The 25,188-nt window shown below is 44.5% G+C and overlaps 1 protein-coding gene across 5 annotated transcripts in view; it reads left to right on the plus strand.

The window, feature by feature from the left end:
- ARHGEF2 (Rho/Rac guanine nucleotide exchange factor 2) overlaps nt 1-25,188 on the plus strand; it is a 205,905-nt gene that overhangs the window by 130,821 nt on the left and 49,896 nt on the right. For 3 of the 5 annotated variants that reach the window (XM_060253329.1, XM_060253339.1, XM_060253357.1), the window contains one exon: nt 22,023-22,170. In XM_060253329.1, coding sequence (XP_060109312.1) covers nt 22,023-22,170 — 148 coding nt within the window. Of the gene's footprint in view, nt 1-157; nt 471-6,613; nt 6,774-22,022; nt 22,171-25,188 lie in introns of those variants that run through there. The other 2 variants (XM_060253348.1, XM_060253364.1) reach the window with 2 other exon arrangements.

A 25,188-nucleotide genomic window follows, 5' to 3' on the forward strand; every position in this document is an offset into this window, starting at 1 on the left:
GCTTGTTCCTCCTCAGGCATTGAACTGCCTGTTCCAGCATCCTTTTTTTTTAAGGTGATGTAAAACCAAAGCATCAGTCAGTCCCCTCCTCCCCCTTCATCTTAGAGGAGGAGCAAAGCAGTTTGAACAGCCCAAGAACAGTTTTGAGCTCGGCCAGTTAACTTCCTGTGCTGTGAGTTGGATGTGTGAAGCAGAGTCAGCCTGAAGGGTGTCTGTGTGGCACACGTTCTCTCCGCTTTTTTTCCCCAAATAGAACTTCATTCATTCAGCTTTCTAGCTGCTCTTTTTATCGCTATTCCATTTTGATTTTTTCAATTGCTTTTCATGCCCAAAACATCACCTAAGAATCAAAGCAGTGGGAGACCCAGTCAGATCGATTGGGAATCAGTGGGGTTCAGCGTTGGATTATGTCTCGGATAGAATCACTGGCCAGATCTAGGATTGATCGTACCAAGGAGTTTGCTTTGAAGGTTAGTCGTGTGAAGAGCAACGGCTAGGGTGGGGTGTTTAACTGTGCCTTGTCTAGGCATAAGTTGGTGCGTGAAAGTATGTGGGGAACCTTCAAAACTTTTACCATGTTTTGGCGAGAAGACCAAAGTCTCTGGAGTGCTTTTTGCGCTATTTGATTTATTGTAGCATGGGTTTGGGGGGCACGTGTGTGGGGCAATCTACTGCTATGCTTTGCATTGTGGTTTTCTACCTTTCCACAGAATGAGGGGCATCTGTGTAACCATCAGGATCCAGTGATTGTCCCTGGCTGCAACATTAACGGCTAGGCATTTGTAAACTTTTTCAGCATTAGAGGCAAACAGGCTATTGGGAAAGTGTGTGTGTGTGTGTGTGTGTGTACAGTCAGCACGTGTGTGTGTGTGTGTGGGGGGTATCTATTTGAGATTCAAAGGTTTATCACTATTTTTAAAAACTCTTTCCTTTAGAATCTGCTGTTTTCTGCTTGAGCAGAACCTTTTTTCCCAGAGTCTGGAAGGATTCTGCTTGCTTGAGAGCAAGTTTTAAAATAATCAGTGTGAGACACAAACACAAGTCCACGTTTTCCTTTTAATCTTATTTTTTATAAATTTGTGTAGGCTTTCGGGACTTCTGTCGCTCAACTCTGAACACATTTTACATGGAAGTAAAAGCCTGGTGGCTTTCATTGAGTTCCCATTACATCTTCTATCTTGCTTAGGATTGCAGCCAAAATCAGAATATAATGATCTGTTCTCGTGGCCCCTGTACATTTTGGCAAATCATTTTTTTCCTCTCCTGGCACTGAAAGAAACCTATCATTTTGCCTTTTTTCAACAGTCATCCCCTCCCACACCCTGTATTTGATCTGAGATCTAGGCTTGCCAGATGTCCCTTTCATTATTTTAAAGGACTGCCCCTTATTCCCTGAACAATCAATCCTCTGTAGATACATCATAAAAGGATATCTCATATGTTAGTGTGCTTACAGCAGAGTCGCAACTGCATGGAACAGACCCCAAAGCTCAAGTGTGTCCCTTTTATTTGAAATCTTCATACCCTAGGCTTCATATCTTAGGCTTCTTCTTGCTTGTTTTCTGCGTCCTTCTATCATTTTTAATGAACAGGGTGTTTTTTCTTTTCATTTCCCAGCAGTATTTCAGGCAATAAAGCAGAAGTGTTCCCAGGAGCAAAAGTTAGACAATGCTTTCAAGATAAATTGAGTCAGCCCGTGTTTGACTTTAACTACCATTTTTTTCCTTTTTCCAATACAATAGTACAAAGTCATTTTTAACCTAAAAGACCCAGTTGAGGGGGAGGAAAGGGATTGTCTGCTCTAATGCGATAGCCCCATTGCATTCCCCTCCCCCGCAAGTGCTGCAGCACGTGGCGTTGGGCAAGATCTCTGTGCTCAGTCTAAAACTTCCAGGCGCAGGCTTCAGGTTTTGTGTATTTGAGTCTTTAGAAGAATGCTTCTGAAATCTGGTTTCTGGGTAGTGCCAAAAAGCCAGCCTGAAGGGGCTGGCTTTGTCCTGGGAGTTGTGTGTATCTTTTCCCCAAAGAAAACCACTGAGAGGTTATTCTTTTTTTCTAGTGTGAATGTGTCTCTTTATGTCTTCCATGTCAAACAAAATGTAATCAAGAGCAACTGAGTGTGGATGTGGGGGTGGGGGGAGAAGTCTACCTCCCTAGAACACAGCTATGCACTGTGTGGATTTTTTTTTTTATGTAAAGGCAAAAAACCCCTTGGGGTAACCTTGTGAAATGAAACAGCAGAGGAAAGGGAACAGCCACTGTTTATAACTGCTTCCTCCCACTCTTAACCCCTTCATTACCCTCACTTAGGAGATGGGGAAGGATATTGTGTTAGAGTGTTTGCCATATGGGGTGATTTATAAGCACTTCTACATGATAGTGTGATTTCTTTAATAAGTTTGTGCCTTGATTGTAGTTGTGAAATAAAATATGATCTAAAACTTCCATTTTCCTCCTAACAAGCATTCCCATTTACAGCAAGAAACGGTTGCAAATCAATATACTTCTTACCCACCAAAAAGCTTGATGCAGATGTTTTGGGGTTAAAACAGGGCAAAATGTAATCCCATAGAACCATGACCCCCAAAAGCTAAGCCAGTTGAAAAGGTGTGAATTAGCACCTGCAAACCTTTGTTAATCCTCCTAATGACCTTGTGAAGCAGTCCACTAGCATTCCCACAGTAGGGATGGAGAACTGCGTCTGAGAACCAGAGTGACTTGCTCAAAGCCAAAGAATAATGGAATCATAGAGTTGGAAGGGACCCCCAGGGTCATCTAGTCCAACCCCCGGCACAACATAGGAAATTCACAAACACCTCCCCCTAAATTCATAGGATCAGCATTATTGTCAGATAGCCATCTGACCTCTGTTTTAAAACATCCAAGGAAGGAGAGCCCACCACCTCCTAAGGAAGCCTGTTCCACTAAGGAACCACTCTAACTATCAGGAAGTTCTTCCTAATGTTGAGTCAGAATTCTTCTGATTTAATTTCAACCCGTTGGTTCTGGTCCTACCTTCTGGGACTACAGAAAACAACTCAACACCATCCTCTATATGACAGCCCTTCAGGTACTTGAAGATGGTGATCATATCACCTCTCAGCCACCTCCTCTCCAGGCTAAACATACCCAGCTCCCTCAGCCTTTCTTCATAGGACTTGGGCTCCAGACCCTCATCATCTTCATCACCCTCCTCTGGATCCTCTGAAGCAAGATGGGTGGGATTTGAACCCAGTCATTCTAGATTAAGCATGCAGTCCTAAACATCAGTACCAGCAAACAAGTGAATTCTGTTGAAGTCAGTGAGTAAACATGCTTGAGATTGTGTCCCTTGTTGTTTGCTCTTTGCCATGCCTCTATCTGGGGTGAGTGGGGGAAGTTGTGTAGAATCACATGGCAGATTTACATTGAACATTAGTAAAAGTTTCCAAACTGAAACAGAAGTGCAACAGTGCCATGAGGGAGTTTGCAAAAGTCTTCTTCCTTTCCAGTGAGAAACAAACTGGGGAAGCATTTGCTAGGGATCCTTTTGCTCAAAGTTTTCCTCTCTTTAGGACCATGATGTTTGTTTTGGTGCCATTACTGATGTGTGTGTGTGTGAAGATGACAGATTAAGTTTTAGTTGTGCCCTTAGTTCAGTGAGGGGTACTTATTTTATTATCCAAGACACAATCTCTTATTCCAGGCCTGAGACCTGAAGTAATAGCAAAGAGAACGCTTCTGTCCATGTGCTGAGCACTGACGTGACCACAGCCAGCCCCCACTCTCCTATGATAGGCATGCACATAAGAGATGAAAATTTCCAAGCAGGTTTCAGCCCCCAGACCTCTGATTTAGAAATTTTTAGCACTGTCTGTCTTCCCATCCTCCCCTGCAGGATCTTGTGAAGTAATAGCAGGCATGATAAAATGAGGCCTTAGTATCTCCAAAGCTCCAGACTTGTTTTTGTTGGATGGTGGGAGGCTCCCCAGGCCCCAGCTGGTGCTGTGAGAACAGAGTGAAAAGAGAGGGGGGAGGAGGGGGAGAGTGAGACGTTTCCATCAGGCTGGTGCAACCGAGGGGCCAGCCATGCCCTCTGCATTTGGCAGCTTTAGCAGGCAGCTCTGCCAACAGCCCTGAGACCCTCCCTGATGCCAAGTGTGGCAGCCGATTAGGCAGATGTTTCTGTGAAGGCTGAGTTTTTGAAAATGAGACGGAACCATTCCCATGAGAGAGAGACAAGCATTGTGCCCACCTCTTTTGACGGTGGTACGCAGCATCTGTCTTAAGGGGTAGCAGTAGGTTCAATTCACAAGTCTGGGTGTGTTCCTGGGTCACCCACACCTGGATGTATCAGTGTAAATCCATTGAAATGTGTGACTGTAATTCTGCTGAGAAACATAATGCTTGAGGTTAATGCATGGTTATAGTTCAGTCCATCTAGTATTTGATCTGAGGGCTCATTCTCACCCATGCAGGTGACCACTCTGAATGTTATTCAGTGAACAATGGGTGTGTTCACACACACTAAATAACATGCTTTGCAACTGGATTTTTACTGTGCAAGAACAGCAAAATCCACTTGCTAACAATTGCCATGTGAAAGCACCCAATGAGACTGCATGTGTGATCTAGTACATAAAGTTTGAAAGGGACCACAAGTTTGCTTAATCCAGTTTCCCAAGAGAATCCCTCTCTTGTGCTCAAACAATGCTGTGAAAACAAATCCACACATTACAAAGTCCTCCTGTAACAGACCATTCAGGGAGTTCCATGCTCTGCACTTAATCCCCAGGCAAGTGTGAACCTAATTCAGATCAGAACCAAACAGAGAGAGGCTTAATTCACCTCTCTGTTTTCCTAACTTGGAGAATGGCCTGGGAGCCACTTTTTACCCCATTGGGGAAACTTGTATTAATCCATCTGTTTCTCCAGAAGGGTAAATAGTGGCATCCAGGACCATTTATGGTGAACCTGGAAAGGATTAACCCTTTCTCCCTGCATGCAGTCATCTCACTCCAAATTCACTCTCTGATTTTCTAGAATTATATTCCAGCACCTAACTCCCAGAGTGATTGATGAAGAGGGGGAAATGAGGACTTTTAAACACACAAATTGGCCCTTATAAAGTACTTTGCTATCATTTAAAGCAGGAGAACTAAAGCTACTAGGGTTGAATGCAGACTGGAATTCAGGTCTCACACATTTAGAAGACTTTTTAATCAACATTAGGAAGAACTTCCAGACAGAGTGGTTCCTCAGTGGAACAGACTTTCTCGGGAGGTGGTGGGCTTTCCTTCCTTGGAGGTTTTTAAACAGAGGCTGGATGGCCATCTGATGGCAATGTGGATCCTGTGAATTTAGGGGGAGGTATTTGTGAATTTCCTGCATTGGACAGGAGGTTGGACTAGATGACCCTGGAGGTCCCTTCCAACTCTGATTCTATCCACCTCTAAAGGGAGGTGCTGGTGCTGTTTTGTTTTGTTTCTGTCTCACCTTTCTCTTAGGAAACTCAAAGGGGCATGCAGCTGGTTCCCTTGCAGCCATCATCAGTATGCCTTCAAGCCATGCCTTGGGTAAGGGAATGGCACACTGTATGTACACTCTCACAGGCGCTGCATCTTTATTCATAATTCTCAAGATCTGAGTCCCAGCATTGAAGATGGGCTCAGGATATGGGCCATCATACAAACTAAGCCTTGAGCAGCTCACACAGAATACTACAACCACAATATTGTTAGCCATGGTCTATAAATAGAGTATTGCTCTTAAAATCTCTGTAAGTGGTTTCGAATCAGAAGTTGTACAGAAAGAAGGTCATACAAGATCTATACTTGCACTAGTGGGAGAAGAATACTCTGTCTATGGTCAGAGGAGAACATATGGGCCTAGGATAGGACCAAGTAATTGGAAGGAGAGTCCCCATGCTGAACTATAATTTGGTATCATTAACATATACCAGAATGGCCATAGATGCTCTTACGTACCCATTCAAGTTAACCTCAGGCCTGGCTGTCTCTTGTCCTACTTTTGAGATTAGTTTTTACAGAGAATTCTGTTCCCCTTTTGGGTGTGATAGTTGGAATTTTAAGTGTTGTTGCTATATCTGGAAAAAGTTGCCACCTCTCCTTTGTTTTTTTGCCACTGTGCTGTAAAACTTTGGCAGGAACATTAGGCACACTTCCATGTGCAGGAACACCCAGATAATTACATCATAGGAGGGGGCTCTCAGTTTGGTTGGGGACTCCCTACTTTGTAGAGTATTCAGCACAGTGGATAATGCTGGTACTAAAACAGGGCAGCATATGATCCCATATCCTAAATTAACCGTTGCTCGCAGAGGTTTTTATAATTACTCTTCAGATACCCGGGAAAGAGTAGGGGTGCAAGTCCCATTTTATCTCTCCTTTCCCTCCCACAATTCTTTTGAGCTACTCTGAGAATGAATGGCCTTTGGAAGACTGCCATCTCCTACCCCCCTCTCCCCAGCGCCCCTTCCCAGCTGACTCCCCCCCACCAGCTGCTGTGTCCTTTCGCCAGTAATAATCCACAGATTCATTGCGGTTTGGGGAACAGACCCTGCGTGTTGTTATCATTGTTTTCTGTTAACGGACATCAGAAGGAGACGGTGGCCCTGTGCACTTGTGCGTGGGGCAGGGGAGAGTGGGGAAACGGGACAAGGGAGCTGCCGTGTGCCATTTAATTCATGCGTCAAAGCTGCCAACAGCCAAATCGATCCAGCCGTCCTTTGTTCTCTTGGGATATCGCAGAAGAAGCTGATCTGTTTGGGAAGGGTAATATAGGTATGTTTATTTATCTGTGTATCAACTTCTTTTTGTCTTTTCCTAAAACTTATCTTCCTCCCCTTTCTTTTGTACCAAGTTGTTATTTTTTTTTTGTCATGCTGGCAGCAGTCGGCAGTCGACGAAGTGGAACTTCCATTCTGGGTCTGATCAGAGGCACACAGAGCGCTAGGTTCTGTCTCTGACGATGGCCAGCAGGAAGCTGCCCAGCAGGGAATGTGGAGACAGCCTTCTCCTGTTTTTTTTGTTAACAATCCTGGATGTGTGTTCAGAAGGCAGGGGAAGTCAGCCTTTCCCCCCCACCCTGTGCATCATCACAGCATGGTGATATGGAGGGTGCTGCTGACCTGCATTAAAGAGGATGGGTCCTTCCTTATGACCTCTTAATTGTTTAAAATCAGACATTCTTTTTACATCCAGTTTATAGTTCATTGTTACCCTCCAGATGGGCAAAAAAAGAATTCAGCGGTTGATAGGAGGTTTGTGGCTCTTCTCTCATCAATGCAAGTCTTAAAGAGGATTTTAAAAACCCAGCTCTTTATAACAAAGTCAACCTTACAGTAGTAGCTACACTTCCAGTAGTTTCAGCAGAAAAACCCATGGTAGTGTGCATTCTCAAGATTATGCCGGGGCAGATGGAGTCATTTTGTTGCCCTAGATGAGAAATCCCCATTACCTAACAAGGGGCCATTATCATTGAAGTAAACATGATTTTGACTTGTGGTTCACATCTGTCTTCCAATGGCATTGAAGATCTGCCTTATGTCATGGTAGGGCTACCTCTTGAATTCTGAATCCTCCTAGGGCTCCTCTTGTATTCCTAGGCAGAATGGTACAATGATGCGTTTTTTTCCCCTTCCGCCTCTCTTTTCCCATAATGTATATTTATGGTTGATGCGGGTTGATGCGAATACAGACATAGATTAGGACATCAAGCAGTGATACTAACTTGAGACAAATGAACTTTTTTGTACAAAGGTGTATGATCTCCTGTAGTGCTTACGTGAAGAATGCACTGTGAAGTTTATTTGTTCCCAGCTAGAAGGCTAGGCATCCTTCAGTGTTCCCCCACCCCCCCAATCAGAGGGCCTCTTAGGGAAACGGTGATCAATGAAACCTGCCCTTCCCCAAGGTTTCTCTTGAATGAAGCCAATTGTGTACCCTGGTGTTTTTAAATACTATCCTTCCTCTTTCTGGCTTTTCCCTGTTTGACCAAGTTGATAGGAAGAGAAGGCACCTTGCATCAGAAAAGGGGGCTTTGTTCTCTAGCTGCCTTGTGTTGGAGGACAGCCTGCCCAAGGCTAGTGGCAGAAGCTACAAAATCTTCTCCCAGTGATGCTGTTCATAGCTTCCATTCACAGCTCAGCTTTGTTCAAGATAGAACGAGCTCACACAGTGAGGAAAGAGCCAGGGTTTCATGAGTCCTGAGGATAATAACCTTTTAGTATCAGTTTGATATCCAGCTCGTTATATATAGAGCATTTCTCCCAAAATATTGAAAGTATTGAAAGTATCATTAATCTTTTTAACAGCCCTGTAAGGTAGGCTTGTACCATAGTCATCATATTGCTATAGGGAAGTTTATTTTGCCTAAAGCCACCTACCCACTTATTTATTAATTTTAGACATTTGTACCTCACTGTTCCCCTCCCCCCCAAAAAAAATTGTTCTTCCTTCCTCCATTTTATCCTTTCAATAGCCCTGTGAGGTAGGTTAGGCTGATAGAGTGACTGGTCCAGGGTCACCAAATCAGCATTCTTGGCAGATTGGGGATTTCAGCTACGGTCACCCAGGTCCTCGTCCAGCCGTTAAACCAAGCTGAAGCTGCCCCAGGGACATCCAGTGGTACTTACTATATATGAATCCATGTCTTATTTCCATGTATATTAATACATTTATTAATATTAATACATTTATTATTGCTGTCAAGGTGCAGCTGGCTTATGGCGACCTCATGGGGTTTTCAAGGCAAGTAGGTAGATGGTTTGCCATTGCCTGCCTCATAGCAGGGGGCCTTGCACAGGAGACCTTCCTAGTAGACTGTGCTGTTTAGGTCTGTTTTCAGTTCTTGCTGATGCTCAAAAATCCTCTACCTTGCAGTAGGACCACTTCCATCACAGCCTGTGCCAGCCCTTTGTCTGCCATTGTTGACTGCCTGCAGCCCTTGTAAACTGAAGTAGGTCAGAAGTTTGGATTCTGGGATTTTTGGAGAAGCCTAAAATGCTGCAAAGCTGTAGCCATTCCCACTCCCCCAGAAGATCCGAGGCCTTCCTGTTACTTTTTTGTTTTGTTTTTAAAATCAGCTTGGCTCATGTCCCAACTGGTAGCTCACGTTGAAGCCGGAAACATTAAGCAGCTATCTCGTTCTGGAGTCAATTCCCTTTCCTATCTTCCATTGTGTAGTAAAAGACAGAGAACATATTGCCAAAAGGAAAGAAATATGGATGAGGGATTCATTGGAACTCATTGTGCTGGAAATTCCAGTGTAACTCTTTGGGGCGAAGCTAGTTCTTGATGTGCAGGTGCTCTGGCTATTTGAGGAGTTGGGAAATTTCTTGAGATTTTGAGGGTGGATGCTGAGGATTGGGGATGGACCTTAGTAGGGTTTAATGCCATGGACTCCACCCTCCAAAACAGCCATTTTCATCTGAGGAACTGATCTGTGTAGTCTGGAGATCTGCTGTTTTTCTGGGAAGCAGAGGGAAATGATCATGCAACTGGAGGTGGTGGGCTCTTCTTCCTTGGAGGTTTTTAAACAGAGGCTAGATGGCCATCTGACAGCAATGCTGATCCTGTGAACTTAGGGGGAGGTATTTGTGAATTTCCTGCATTGTGCAGGGGGTTGGAGTAGATGACCCTGAGGATCCCTTCCAACTCTGTGATTCTATGAACAGTATCAGTCTCCCAACCTTTTTCTTTAACTGAAAGTTAGCTTGGGGAGAGCTGTGAATCTGATTTGAGCAGTGGTTGGTTGTTGTGGTGCTTAATTATTTTCCCCAAGAGGAAATACTGTGTTTGTCCCCCAGCAGCTTTTCTCCCTGAAGGTGGAAAAGGTAACAGGGAACAGATAACAGTTCTAGTTCAAAATTCCAATAGGTTTCTAACATAAAAAGTTGTTGGAGAAGGAGGATTAATGTTTTCTCCATCTCTATATATGCTTGGCTTACAAAAAGAGGTATGCAAGTTAATTTCTTGAGGAAGATTGTTCCACAGCCTCCAGGAAACCACTTAAAAGGTCTCCCTCCCTGCCTCTGCAGCCCTGGAGGTTCCTTGTGTAGTGCAGCTATGAGAGCATGTATGCACCCTCAGTTTGTCTCATCATCCTGCAACAATGGCAGGAGAAGCTCGACCCATCAAAATTGTCCCTTCTGCTCAACTCTGCTTGTAAATGAAAGTGGGAAAGTTTGTCTAGTAGAAGCTGTAGCTGCAGTTTTGTAGATACCAGAAACTTAAATCCCAGTGGGCAAAAAACACAGACAAGGGGGATTGTGCTGTTATTTTTACAAGCAGGAGAAGCTAAAGCTTAATTCTCACTGAGGTGCTAAACCCATTTCGTGTGAATAAATGCACCTTCATACAATTCCCCCCCCTGCACAGAAAATTACCATATGAAGGAAAAAGCACCTATCCCACATGTGCTAATTTTCTGTGTCTGGGTTTGTTTTTTTTAATTGAGGAACATTCCGTAATGTAATCTGAAGTGACAGGTCAGCCACTTCAATGGAAACTATAGCGCTCAGAGGAGGCTCTGTAATGTTTCAGTTAACCTTCTCTGAAGATTATTGGGTAGGCTATTGACTTGCCTACTTTGTTCTCTTTCTATAGTCTGGATTCTGATGTCTGAGATGGAATGCAGAGGTGGTGCTGGTGGGTGGGTGATCCTGCCTTTTATGGGAGGGACTGTGTCCAGGTGGCCTTTGGATCCTTTCCAGGGCTGACAGGGATAGACCATATTATCCCTATTTTATGCCTTTGTTAATGGCTTTAGGGTTGTTGGTGCCTGGTACTGTTTCCCCTCCCTCCCCATTTCTCTTGTGCTCATTCTCACTGAACCTGAATGGAGGGGTGAATTTAGGGGGAAAGAGTTTTAACCCCATGAATGCTAGCAACATTTACTTTCCAGTGTACACTACAGCTACTTTTCTTTACAAATGCTTTACTCCTGAAATGTGTTACTGAGCTGCTTTTGAAAAAAAAAAATTGGTGGGAATCTTATTAACATTTCTGGCATGCTAGGCACTTTAAGCACTCAGTGAATCATGATCTGTAGACTTCTAGTTTTCATTAGACTTGTAGGAAGGCAGCCATTGGTTGGGAAGTCAAATTGGACCAGGTGCAAGCCAGCCTGAATGGCCCCTGCAGTATGAAGCAGGCCTACTAGGGCTTGACTTTGTTTACTCCAGCAGCCTTCCGGGGGAGTGACCCACCGGGAATTTTCCCTGTAAGTTAAATGGCCAGTCCACCTTTGAAGGAGGAGCAAAGCTTTTGCGAAAGGAAAAAGGAGAGGACATTGAAACAGCAGAAAGATTCCTTTACTCACATGAGCAATCCACTTGAATGCTTCAGGTCACTGAGCATATATTTAAAAGATCTTAAACTAGAGGCAGGTTTCATAGGTGGTATAGAAATCATCATCAGCATTTTTTGTGTTTCTGTGATGATATCACAAATCTTGCACTCCGAAACTGCAGTAGCCTCTAGCTACTAATTCCATCCTCTGCCTCCAAAATTAGAAGAGGCCCCATCTCCAAGAGGATTAACACTAGGTTGCCAGGTCCCCCTCCCCTGGCCACCAGTGTGGGATAGGGGGGTTGAGTTGTAGGGTAGCCAGCCCAGGTCCTACCTGGCAGCCAGCAGGAGGTTACTTGGTCCTCTCCGGGATGTCTGTGCACAGGATGCAATGCCATCACCCAGAAGTGACATCATAATGTTGTCAATGTTGGGTTTGGGTTTTGGGGTTTTTTTGCCAATTTTTTCATAAGACAATTGTAGCTGATTTTTCCCATAGAGTTTTGCCTCAAAACTAGAGTGTCGCCATGCAATGTGATGGCATCATTTCCAGGTGATATCATCATGTTGTCTTTCAGGTCAGTTGGGCTTTCTTCCTGACAAGCAGCTGGCTGGTGGAAGGGAAGCACCCTGCAAAAGCAGGGTTTTCCCCGCCCCCAGCCACAGTCAGGTTGGAAAATTTCTGGAGATTTGGGGATGGAGGCTGGGAAGGACAGAGACCTCACTGAAATACAGTGCCACAGAATCTAACCTCCAAAGTACCCATTTTCTCCAGGGGGACTAATTTGAGTAGTCTGCACATGAACTGCAATTCCAGGGGATTCCCAGGTCCCACCTGGAAGCTGGCTTCCCTAATTAACATTTTAGATGCTTGTTCAAGAGGGTTTTTTTGAGTAGCATCAAGTGCTTCATTGTGACCCAAGAGCTGTTTCAGAGAGTAGTAGCCACATTGGTATCCAGTAGAACAGCAAGACTGAAGTGCAGTGGCACCTAAGAAACACCAGAAATTTGGCAAAAGATTTAAATGTTAAAACTGGTGAAAGTTTTTTAAAAAATGAATTGAAAGTGAGTGGAAAGAGATTTTGCTTTTCATGGTCAAAACATAGTTTCCCCCCTCCCTCTATATGCATTATCAAACAGGCTTTGCAGGTTTTTTGCAATGATATATAAACCTGCAAAGTCACTCGGTGCATGCACTATAAGCAGCAATGCTTCTCTTGAATTGCCTTGAGCTGTCTCAAAACAAAACACTAATCTGCCTGGAGATCTGGATAGCCCAAGCAAGCCTGATCTTGTCAGATCTCAGAAGCTAAGCAGGGGCAGTATTTGGATGGGAGATCTCCAAGGAATATCAGGGTTGTGACACACAGGCAGGCCTTGCCTTCAAGCCCCACTAGAGATCACCAGAAGTCAGCTCGACTTGATGACAAAAAACAAACACCTATTCCCTGTCATCACCCTAATATACTGTATGGAATCCGGGGATGTCAGATTTGAGATAATTTCAAACCTTGGGAAATTATTCTTTTTTTAAATCCACAAACGTTGGGAGAAATGGAAAACATATTTTTAATACATACTGTCTTATTAAGCCTAAATTTATTTTACTGCTCTAAGAACATACAACACATCATTCACAACTTTGCTCACGTATAAACTCCATATTTATGGAATTTAAAATTAGAAGTACCAGTTTGTTCAAACAACAAATGGACCTAGTGTTTTAAAATGGGAATCTCTCATTGGAAGCCCCACAAAATGCAAGGGCACACAGCTGTCCGGGGGGAAGAGGTGTCCCTATGTGCGAGTAGCTCTGATTGGCCAGTGTTAAGAATGTTGTATTAGCTGAACCATTGGATTGTTCCAGAAGGCTCTGGGAGGGTCTGTCCAAGGAATGGAATGCCCTCTGAGCATAGTGGTAGAGGTACATGCTATGTACACACATAGTCCCAGGTTTGGCTTCTGGCATTTCTAGTGAAAGGGTTTTAGGGGGTTGCAAAAAGACCTTGTAAACTGCCACGTTTCTCACCCTCTGGCTCTACTCCATCATCCCCTGCCTCCTCTAAGCCAAGATTAGAACTTCAATATTCTGTCCCAAAAAAGTGGGTCACATCCTCACCCAGTTTACTCCATGCACTGCAGATTTGTGTCTGTTAAATCTATATTCGTATACTGGGCAAATTGCCAGCCAGCTGGTCTATTCTTCTCTTCCACCAAACACAAACCAAGCAGGGGTTGGAGAGAATAGGCACTGTCCATCCCTCTATCTTGTCCTTTCTCACTAGACCTAGACCAGCTGAGAAGTGGGTAGGGAGGTTAGAATGGATGACAACTGAGAATATGGCTGTTCACATTCAGTTTGTGTGCATGGCAATTTGCAAGATCACTGCTCTTAGGCCTGTACAGACTAAAAAGATGTTGTAAGGAAGATAACAAAGGGAAGAATGAAGAAGAAATATGGAGGCTTAGTTGAACATGGGAAGAATATATCTTCCCTTCAGTTACACATGTGGTGGAGAGTGCCATCAAGTCACAGGTGACTTATGGTGACCCCATAGGGTTTTCAAGGCAAGAGATGTTCAGATGTTGTTTGCTATTGTCTGCTTCCATGTCATAACCCTGATATTCCATGGAGGTCTCCCACCCTAGCCAGGGCTGACCCTGCTTAGCTTTTGAGAACTGATGAGACTGAGCTAGCCTGGGCTATCCAGGTCAGGACTCTGTTATACACTTGGATTTTATTTATCATGACGTGGTTTTGGTTGTGTCAGCACTGATCAAACAAAAAGGTCTCCTTATTGCCCAAGGGATCCTTGGACTCATGCCTTGGACTGTGCAGCTTTGTTGGTACCCTCAAAATCATGTCTCAAATACTCCTGTCTAGAAAGGGCTGTGGTGGGGCCTTTGTTGTTGCGGTCAAGAGTTTTCCAAGCAAGAGACATTCAAAGGTGGTTTGCGATTGCCTGACTCCATGTAATGATCCTAGTATTCCTTGGAGGTCTCCTATCCAAATGTTAACTAAGGCCAACTCGGCTTAGCTTGTGAGATCAGACAAGATCGAGCTAGCCTGGGCTATCCAAATCAGGGAGGGGTGGGGACTAGAGTAGAGAATAAGAGATTCTCATGCCATGACATCCAAATGGCTATTATTGCTTTTAAAAATCGTTTCTAGTCCTCTGCTGCAATCAGGCTTCATTCCCTAAAGACCTTGTCTGTATGTTGCTTCTTTCTGTGTGACAGTAGAATGGCTGCAAACTGGGGAAGGATATAGCTTGGTACGTAATGGTACTCAGCCCTTGCATTTGGTCAGGAAAGGTTTCACATACATACGTACACTCCGACACACAGTTAAGGCTAGGAATGGTGAGTTATGTAGTGGGGAGGGGGTCATATAGAGTGGAGGGCTTGCCTTCATTACACTGTAATTTCGGTCACTGGCCTGAGTTACCTGCAAGCACTTTTAAAAATAAACTTACCATTTTCACCTTTTTTATTAAAGTTACCAGTTTAACAACGTACCTATAGCTATTAGGTGCATATGTTGTGCATTCACATACAGATGATAAAATGGGGTATATGATGGGAGCAGGACTTTTTTTTTGAGCAGGAACGCAGTTCTGGCTGGCTTGGTGCCAGGGGGTGTGCCCTAATATGCAAATGAACTCCTGCTGGGCTTTTTCTCCCCAAAAGCCCTGTGTGAAACAATGGTGATAGCAAGGGTGTGGCCTAATATGCAAATGAATTCCTGCTGCGCTTTTTCCACACAAAAAAACCTCTGGAGGGGAGTAAGAAACAGCAAACACCACTCTCTGTTTGGGGCATGCTGCAACCTAAATCATCTAGTCAGCGATCTTGGACTTCCTTGAAACTGAACCAGCCAGTGTTTCTCTTAGCATTTGGGGCAGTTGCATTGAATCTGCCAGGGCTTTTTTTTGTAGCAGGAACTCCTTTGCATATTAGGCCACACACCCCTGATGTGGCCAGTCCTCCAAGAGTTTACAGGGCTCTTCTTACAGGGCCTACTGTGAGCTCTTGGAGAATTGGCTATATCAGGGGTGTGTGGCCTAATATGCAAAGGAGTTCCTGCTACAAGAAAAGCCCTGGTCAATCTGCCATTCCATGAAGACTCTGGCATTGCTAAGTATCTGTAGTGTGACTTTAGGCCTAGTCAGGGATCAGCAGCTTTGAAATACTACTGTGGCCCCAGGAAAGGCCTTTACCAATCCTTGGCCTGCCACTGCACAGCATCATCATCTGCCCCTTTCCTCTGGGTGGCTGCAGCAGTGGCTGGATTGGGCTACCTCAGAGGAACTGGGTCTTTCTCTTCCACATGCTTGCTGCCACCCTGCAGTCATGACTCATTGCTTCTACTCCAGCCCTTAAAGGCAATGCACTTTCTAATCTGCATAGTGTTTGCTTCAGCCTTCCTTCTTCCCAGTGGTGGATGGAGGAGTGAGCAGAGGCTCCATGTAGACATTATTGTTGTACACATCGCAAGGGACAGTGGCATCCAGCCACCACTGCCCATTCATGTTTCTGTGGGTGGCAGCACAGTGGCCACAGCTGCTGTTGACCAGAGGGAGAGGAGATGTTGTGTAGCTGCTCCTTGGAGAACCAATCCCCGCATATTCACTTGAGCTGGGGGAGAGGATGAGGAAGCTAGACAGTACCTTGATAGGAGGGTCCCAAAACCTGGAACCAGCCCTTCTTCTCCCATTCTTCTATTTCCCTTACCAGATAAGAGATTGTTAACTCCTCTAGACTTGTAGATCAAAAGTACTCCATTAATCTTCAAAATGTTTCTGTTTTCTATGAATTTTCCATAATGATCCTCTGGTAACATTAGTTTCAAACACTACAGTATGAAAGGGAGTGGTGCTTGTTTTTTTTTCATACATGTCCCGCCAGCTTCCTCTCTCTGCTGATGCCGCAACTGCCGCTGCCTTCTGGCTGCAATCCAAACAGCACAAAATAATATATTTGTTCTGCTGAGGTCCCTCCTTTCAGTGCCTTGGAGACCCGAAGCTCATCTCTGCTGCGAGGGGCAGACAGGCTTGCTCCTATCAGGGCAGAGGTCTTGTGGGCTGTCAGCAGAGAACAAAAGATCTCTCTTTCCAGGCGGCCTTGGCTGATGGAGGATACAAAACTTGGCATCTTTTCTACAACAGCCTCAGAGCTGCTTTGGAACGATAATAGCAGTGTCTAAGTTTGAAGTTTTATGTATGACATATCCCCAGGGCTTGGGGCCAATGGCACCTTTAACAGTATAATGTTCATGCTTGCATAAAGAAGTAGTGAGGCAAAGGCAGGGGGGAAATAGTCACACGGGCAAGCAGGAAGCCAGTAGAATCCAAATATACTGTACAGGCTGGCAGAAGTGAAGCAAGCTAGCTGCAGGTGCAGTTGCAGTTGAATTTGATAGCAGTTTCCGATTTCACACATACTGAGTAATCCACTTTAAGTATATTTCAGCATTCATTTGCAGATGGATTTTGTTGTTCCACAGAGTAAAATCCAGTTGCAAACTGCACTGAAAGTGGATTGAAAGTGCGTTGTTCAGCATGTGAGAAAGCATTGTCTTCTCTGTCTCCTTCCTCAAACTGAGAAGTCAGTCTAGAAGCGAGTTAGGGCCAGGTGAGCTCCCATTGACCCCTTGTATCATCTGACAACTGCTGAACAGTACTTCATTCTGCATTGGTAGTGATCAAAGGAATGTATAGCAGAACAGGTCAGTGGACTAGGGAGTAAGGTACCTGGGTCCCCCAGCTTGAGTTTTGTGGGCACTTTCTGAACAAATTCTTAACTGTATCCCCTCACCAAACCATTTCCCCCCCAAAGTCTTGCAACGTGAGAAAAAGCTTTGGCTCAGGCTCTGGGAAGCATGTAGCGGAGCAGGTTACAAGCTGTAAAGGAAGTCACTAAGATGCCCTTGCTGTCTGAACTTGCAGGTGGATGATGTAGTGTAGATGATGCTGTCTGATGCAGAAGACACGATGGGTAGCCTGCTTAAGCTGACTGCATGTTTTTGCATGGCATAGGAAGGGCTCTCAGTAATTCCATGTGGTAGATTTTTCAGTTTAGTTTTAGAGCTTTTGTTATTCATTGTGCCACAGGCACAGCCAGACTCTTCTTTCCAGGTGCTTTCTGCCCCCAGCAAACACCACTAGGCTCCACCCATAGCTCCCAGGATCCACTCACAGCTCCCCTGAGTTCTGGAGTCTGACAGCCCCCACACACAAGGATCTAGCAACAGATATCGCCAGTCTGACATTTTCCACTACTGTTTGTGGATATTCACAGTGCCATGGGAAAAGCTTTCCGTTTTCAAACTGTGTTCCAAAGAAGTTTGGTCTTCCTCAGAAGATTACCAGGGGCATGTTTGTGCAAACCAAGACAGCTTGTCTGTCCAAACCAGTCTCCCAGCCCTTGCAATGTACATCCATAATGGTATATGTGTGTTGAGCTGAGTTTCAGGGTGAACACTTAGCTCACACATAACTGTCAGGCCCCATGAACTTGGCCAGCATGCACAGCAAGTAAGTGTATGCCTCAAAACACTTCCCCAAATCCTATTCAACGCACAGTGGCAAATGAGTCAATAGGGAAAGGACTCTCCAAAACAAGAGAGTCTGAATACCTGCTGGTTTAGTAGAAATGGGAAGTCTAGTGTTTGTAAATTGTTTTTAGGTATCAGTGGAGGAATAAACACTCTGCTTCTTGCCAGCTTGTTTTACACATGGATATTTGGTCTTGCTATGGCAGCCCTGCCAAGGACTGTTATGTGCTAACACTGTTGCGCACTTTCTTGAGAAATGCAGCCTCCTCTCTCAGTTGCCAAGGCATGTGAAGCTTGGAGAGCTCTCTAGTCAAAAATAGCCAGGTCTCTATTGCGTTATCGCTCAGCTCTTTGGCAACAGGAAGTCCCTGTCTCGCTTCCTCTTTCGCATAGGAGGCTGCTATGACAACCCATTTGCCTTGCTATATACTAATCTGATTGTAAGGTTTGCAAATACTTAACCCTCTTAGATCCCCATGCCACAGTTCCCTATAGAAGGCTGCTACTGGTGCTAGTTTTCAGGTTGATCCTTCCCTCTTTTGAAATCTGACAAGACACAAGGTGTAGTCTTTGGGTAGCCTAACGAATTCCAGAACTGAAACATAGTTGTTAAAGATGCTAGAGGCTTCCACAGGAGCTTGCAGAAGGTCTGGATCCTAATCTTTATACCAAGCATGACCAGTCCAGAGACTTCATGGAGACTGCCAGTCATAGGAGTGGATGTTTCACATTCCTCCTGTTTCCTTCTTTGACTGAAGAGGGCTTTGAGGCCAGAAAGCCAGCAGTGTCCACTTGTTTGCAGGGATAGCTCTCAGAGCCAACTACACATTATGGGCAGGCATGCCATTTTAGACAAAACATTAGTAGTTTAAAAATTGCCACAAGGGCCCAATCCCACGGTGTGGCAGCACCAAGTGGTCTTGTCTCTCTGCTACACACTTTTCAAGTGCCAAAATTGTCATGGGGGTACTCTTTCAGCACTTTAAAAGGTGTGTGTGTTGGGGGGAAACAAGATCACCTGATGCCTCCATGCCTGGGGACCCCTCTAGGCAGTTTTTAGATGTCTAGATTCTCATCTAGAATGGTGTCAGCATCCACAGGTTGTCCCGAGGCTGTCTCTAACACATAGTTTGGCTCTCAGCCTCAGGCCTGAGACTTCCAATTTAAACTCCAGCCTCCGTGACACAGCTAGTTCCCTTGAAAAGCAAAACAAAAACTTCATTTGCAGTTGAGGTTGCACAAGAACTAAGCTTGCTTGGTCAAACCCCCATGCACTTTGTAAATCAGGTCAGCTTCTCCGTAGACTTGGGAAGGTTTTTATATTAATTTATGCTATTTGTAGTCCACCTTTCTCACTTGAACTCAAGGCAGATTACACACAGATGAAGGCCCCAACACTATTCAAAAGTAATCAAGGACCTTTGCAACCAAACTAGCATTTTTTTTTTTAAAAAACCCCCTGTTTTTACAGTCTGTGCACATCCATCTAATTCTGGCAGCATGCCTCACTGGGCCTGCAATCAAAGTGGAGAATGTCTATGAAGAAGGGGGCTTTGTGGTTGGTTTGTTACAAGCAGATTTGAGATAGAAAAACTTGATAGAAGTCTTCCATCCTCCTCACCTTCCATTTTTGTTTCCACTCTAGTTGAATCATGTCTGCCTGAAGCCCACTTCTGATAGTCATTTTGATGTGATTCTCCCCACAATGGGTAATACCTACCCACAGTGGAGGCATGAGAAAAGAAGACCTTTCTCTTTGGGCTGTTGAATGCTAAGGACAGTGCAGCTAGGCACGTGTGATGGGGTTGGTGGTGGAATTTCTCAGTCAGGCACACGGTTGTCATGGTTATTGGAAGCAGAGAGATACAAGAGAAGATGAACTGCATGGGTGTCTTTAAAAAAAATATTCTCCACCTCCTCTTCCTCCTCCTCTTTGCATCTCTTCAGTCTGGGCTTTCCAGAGTCAAGTTAGTCTGCATGCTTGCTTTTCCTTTCTGTACTCAGTGACATTACTGGAAGGGAGTGGGGGGGGGGTGCATTTAGGTAATTCAGTAGCACCCTGCCCAAAGACACAATGAGTTACCCTACGGTGTATGAGAGGCAACTCAGGCTTGGAGTTTCAGGAAGCTGCCCGAGGGATCCCCCCGTAGCAGGGGCAAACTGGAACGGGCGGCAGCCGTATCGGAGAGCAAATGTTGGAAAGGTGCGTGAGGAGGATGCTGGCTGGATTAACTACTGTCTCATATACTCGGTGGTGTATAACGTGGGTGTTTGTTATGGGGGTGGGGGGAGGTTTTCTAACATGAAGGGAGCAAATGTCTTTCTCCAGGCATTGAGGAGGCTGATGGCATGCAGTTATCCCCAGTTAATTTTCCCTTTGGTGTGATTGGATGGGTGGATATATTTTGCACTCGGGGTTTCATTGAAGTTCATATATGTGGCTTGGCTTACTTACTTAAGCTATTTGAATGACTCACCTGATGGGCACTTTTGGGCATTGCACTTGATTTTTGGCATGCATGCTATCCTGGGTTGCATGGGATGGTTTGCATTGTGAGAAGCAGTTCCTGCTCTGAGTAAAGGACTGGGCTAGGTAAACTCTCAGGGTCAAAATTGATGGGTCTAATGCAAGAGTCCCGTGGCACAGAGTGGTAAGCTGCAGTACTGCAGTCCAAGCTCTGCTCATGACCTGAGTTTGATCCTGGTGGAAGCTGGGCTTAGGTAGTTGGCTCAGGGTTGACTGAGCCCTTCCATCCTTCTAAGGTCGGTAAAATGAATACTCAGATTGCTGGGGGTAATGTGTAGATGACCGGGGAAGGCAACGGCAAACCACCCCATAACAAAAAGTCTGCCATGAAAACGTCATGGTGTGATGTCACCGCATGGGTTGGTAACGACTCGGTGCTTACACAGGGTACTACCTTTACCATTTTACCATTGGTGCAGTTTTAACTGCTAAATAGCACCTCATTTGAATCAGTGCTGTGGTGTACAGGAAAGGAGAATTTAACTCTTTCACCTTGTGCCACTTTCCCAACCTGAAATCATCACCTACAGTTGCTGTTTGGTCCATTGGGAAAAACTTATAATCCATAAAGGCAACCTATATTTCTCCTGGTGAGACAAACAGTTGTTCTAGGGAGCTGTGAAAAATGACATGGGATTTGGAAGGGTTAACTCTCTTCCCTCTCTCTTTCTGCCCTGATCTGAATGAGGGCTGATAGAATGCAGCTGCTATTTATTACTCAATTATTATTCAAATATTATTCAGTTCACATATCTTCCAGTGTCTTGTCTAACCTGACCTCCAGACTCTTGCAACTCTGTAGTGCTGAGATTCTTTAACACTCCCTGCAATTCTGAACACAGCCACTACTGATTCCTTCTGCAAAAATACTGGGGACAGAGCCACTGTGTTCCTGGCTTGAGGAGTTTCCTGCTAGCACATGGCCAGCATGAAAGATTTTTGTGTTACAGAATGGTAATGAAAGAGCTGGCTTGCTGTAGGAATGCATGGTTGAGGTGTGCGCTTGCATAATATACCTGGAGTTAATTTGGAAGGGTGGGCTGAAGTGGTTGCCAGATTCCCTTGGTTCCAAGGGTTTGAATTCATGTTCTTCCAGTTTTGAACAGATGGCATTCTTTCCCGTTCTGAATGTGGTGATACATCTTAGTGTTTTGATATTTACACAGTTGCCCTACATTATCAGTGGAATCTGAGATTTTGGGAAATTATTTGTAAAACCTTCCACCAAATTAAAACTGTAATTTTCAGAGCTGCAAGAGGCAGAAAGGGGTCTTTTCCTAAACCTGCTTCCTGAGATCCTTAGCTGTAGATGCCAGGAACTGAACCCTGGACCTCTGGTACAGAAAACATCTGCTCTATCTCTGGGTGACAAGCCCTTCTCTAAAAGCAGTTTGTTTTAGCTCCAGCATGTATTTGTCTGTGTGGTCCCCTGCCCTTTGGATATGCAAAGACTGGCAGAAGAGTAACTGTGAGCCACGCTCTAACTACAGATTTGCTAGGGGAAAGGGTGAGTGAAAAGGGCAGGGGAATCTTCTTTGGCACAAGCCCTCTATGTCCTTAAACCTGGCCTGAGTATGGAGAACTATTTCCAGAGGGGGACTGTCTGCTGATGATATTAACTCATTTCTGTCTCTTTCTCCCCATGCAGAACAAAGAGAAAGAAAGGATGAAGGAGAAAGAAAAAGACGCCCGCTACACCAATGGGCACCTCTTCACTTCCATCACTGTTTCCGGCATGACCATGTGTTTTGCCTGTAACAAGAGCATCACAGCCAAAGAGGCGCTGAGTTGTCCCAGTGAGTATCACGTTATGTGTGAACTTGGAAGGGATGCAGGGTAGGGATGTCCCCCCCACACACACACACTTAAATCAAGGGGCTATTAGCTGCAGTATCTAGAGAAAGGATGTGGAGTATGCCCACTTTGATTTCTCTCACAATTAAAAGTTTGTCACATGTTCAGGGGGCTGAATTATTGCCACATTTGAGGCTGGGAAAGAATTCCTCCCAGGCCAAATTGACAGGGCTCTGGAGAGGTAGATAGGCGGGTGCAGTGCTTTATTAGGTAGGGATGGTGGCTCAGTGGTAGAGCATCTGCTTGGTAAGCAGAAGGTCCCAGGTTCAATCCCCGGCATCTCCAACTAAAAAGAGTCCAGGCAAATAGGTGTGAAAAACCTCAGCTTGAGACCCTGGAGAGCTGCTGCCAGTCTGAGTAGACAATATTGACTTTGATGGACTGAGGGTCTGATTCAGTATAAGGCAGCTTCATATGTTCATATATATGTTCATATATATCAGCATGTACTATGGCTCACTTGCATGAGTCATCCAAGCATTTGTTTTGAAGGCATCATTCCGCAGGGCAGTGTGCTTTCTTCTGGTGTCTTTTAGTGCCCTAGCTAGTGATTTCTGTGTTGAGCTGATCTGGTAGTCTCAATCAATTTGACTTTTTGATTTTCATTTTATAGCATATCTTTCACTGTCAACCAACAGTTTTTAAGGCAGTTTTTCCCCCCTCAGTTCCACACCAATAATACTGTGGAGGAAAGGTTTTTGTTTTGTTTTTTTAATGGGCACCCAGGGCCTATGAGAAGCTCCAAGGACAACCACTCTGCCAAGAAGAAAAATCTAAGAGGTGAAGGCGACAAAGTCGATACTCCATTGTATAAAATCTCATGCATTTCAAGCAATTTACTCTTCATCAAGGAAATGCAAAATGACTTTGTTAACTTCTTTGTACAAAGAGCTGCTGCCAGTAAATTCTTGTAGTAATCACTGGACTGGTTCCAACCAACTTTTTCACATAGTCTTTCCTAATTCTCCTTCTTATGTCCCACATGGCTTTACTCCATAGAGGTCTCATGATCCTCAGCGTAGCCTTTTAGTAATAAAAGGGAACCCCTTCTTCCCTTTTTCACAAGTAGAAAATCTGGTTGGATTCAACTCACTGATGGATTATAAAGTACATACGCGCCACGAAGTCGCAACTGACTTATGGCAACTCCAGCAATGAGTTTTCAAAGCAAGTGAGAAGCAGTGACTTGCCACTGCTTTTCTCAGTAGAGTCTTGTGGTCTCCCATCCAAATATCAACCCAGATTAGTTTATAAAATCTGACAGTGAATATAGGACTTAAAAATTATACATTAAATATAAAAATAAACATAATAAAACCATATCTTAAAAAATTAAAACCAACAAGTCCCCCACACATTATTAAAACATTTAAAACAAAAATATAAAAAACAACAATGAAAAACATAGGGCAGGAAGGAGGGATCACTAAAGGAATGTCAAACAAAACAGTTATCATCCATTGGTGGAAAATGGCAACTGAAGGGAATAGACTAATCTCCTGGGAGAGGAAATTCCAGCATATTGGTGCCACAATTGAGAAGGCCCTCTCTTAGATTGTCACCTGCCTAATCTCAGAAAGCATGGGCATCTGAAACAGAGCCTTGGAAGATGACCACAGTGGTCAGATACATTCATAAGGGTAGGCAGTCCTTTAGGTATGTTGGTCCCAAGCCATTTAATTTTCGGGGTCAAGATCAGCACCTTGAGTTGAGCTTGGAAACGGATGGGAAGCCAATGTAAATGGGCCAAGATAGGAGTGAAATGGTTCCTATGACTCACACTAGTCAACATCCTGGCTGCAGCATTTTGCAATGATTGAAGTTTCTTAATATTTTTCAAAGGCAGCCCCATGTAGAGCACATTGCTATAATCTAACCTAGATGTAACCATGGCATGTACCACAATGGTCAGATCTTTCATAGTAAAAGGCACTCCTGGGCAGAGCTGCCACCTGCATATCCAGCAGTAGGCTTGGATCCAAGACCACTCCCAAACTATGGGTCTGTTCCTTCAAGGAACAGATAAGAACATAAGAGACGCCATGTTGAATCAGGCCAATGACCCATCCAGTCAAACACTCTGTCACACAGTGACCAAAAAACCAGATGCCATCAGGAGATCCACCAGTTGGGCCAGGATACTAGAAGCCCTCCCACTGTTGTCCTTCCCAAGCACTAAGAATGCAGAGCATCTCTGCCCCAGACAGAGAGTTCCATCTGTACCTTGTGGCTAATAGTCACTGATTGTCTTCTGCTCCATATGTCTTCTGCTCCATATCCAATCCCCTCTTGAAGCCATCCATGCTTGTAGCTGCCACTACCTCCTGTGACAGTGAATTCAGGAGAATAGTTCTTCTTGAGGAAGTATCAGCCAATCGTCCCTGTCTGTTAGCAAGCAATCTTATTTATTAAAGATGGCCCTTCAGCAGCTATTAGAATATATGTGAAGTTTTCTTATCCAAAGCAAGACCATTTGTCTGATCAGCACTGTCTCCTCTGACTGGCAGTGGCTCCACAAGATCAGGGGAGATCTCAAATAAGTTAGGGAGAAGGGGCAATGAAACTAGTACTCTGCTCTTCAGCTCCCCTGAGATCTTAAGCACCCTGCTGCAAACTAGACAATAGAGATACTGCTGTGTTTGGATACCTGGCTTGCAGCTTCTGGAGGAAGCTGAAGATGCATTTAGTCCCACTGCTTTAAGAGGCCAAACCCATTATCGCTCTGATGAACATGTTAGCATCTCAGTAGCCAGAGGTTCTAAATGTCCCAGCTGCTGGAAATAATGAAAGATAACTGATATGATTAGATGAAACATCATTACATTCTGTAAACTGCCTTCCCTCGCTCTCCCGGAAGCACTGGAGATAGAAGAAAGATATTTGCTTAACAGTGATGTGGGGACCTTCAGTCAGCTCCTTCTTGCAAACAGGATGATGCAAACAATATCAATTCTAACACG

Source organism: Heteronotia binoei, chromosome 1, assembly GCF_032191835.1.
Source record: "Heteronotia binoei isolate CCM8104 ecotype False Entrance Well chromosome 1, APGP_CSIRO_Hbin_v1, whole genome shotgun sequence".
Taxonomy (NCBI): Eukaryota; Metazoa; Chordata; class Lepidosauria; order Squamata; family Gekkonidae; genus Heteronotia; species Heteronotia binoei.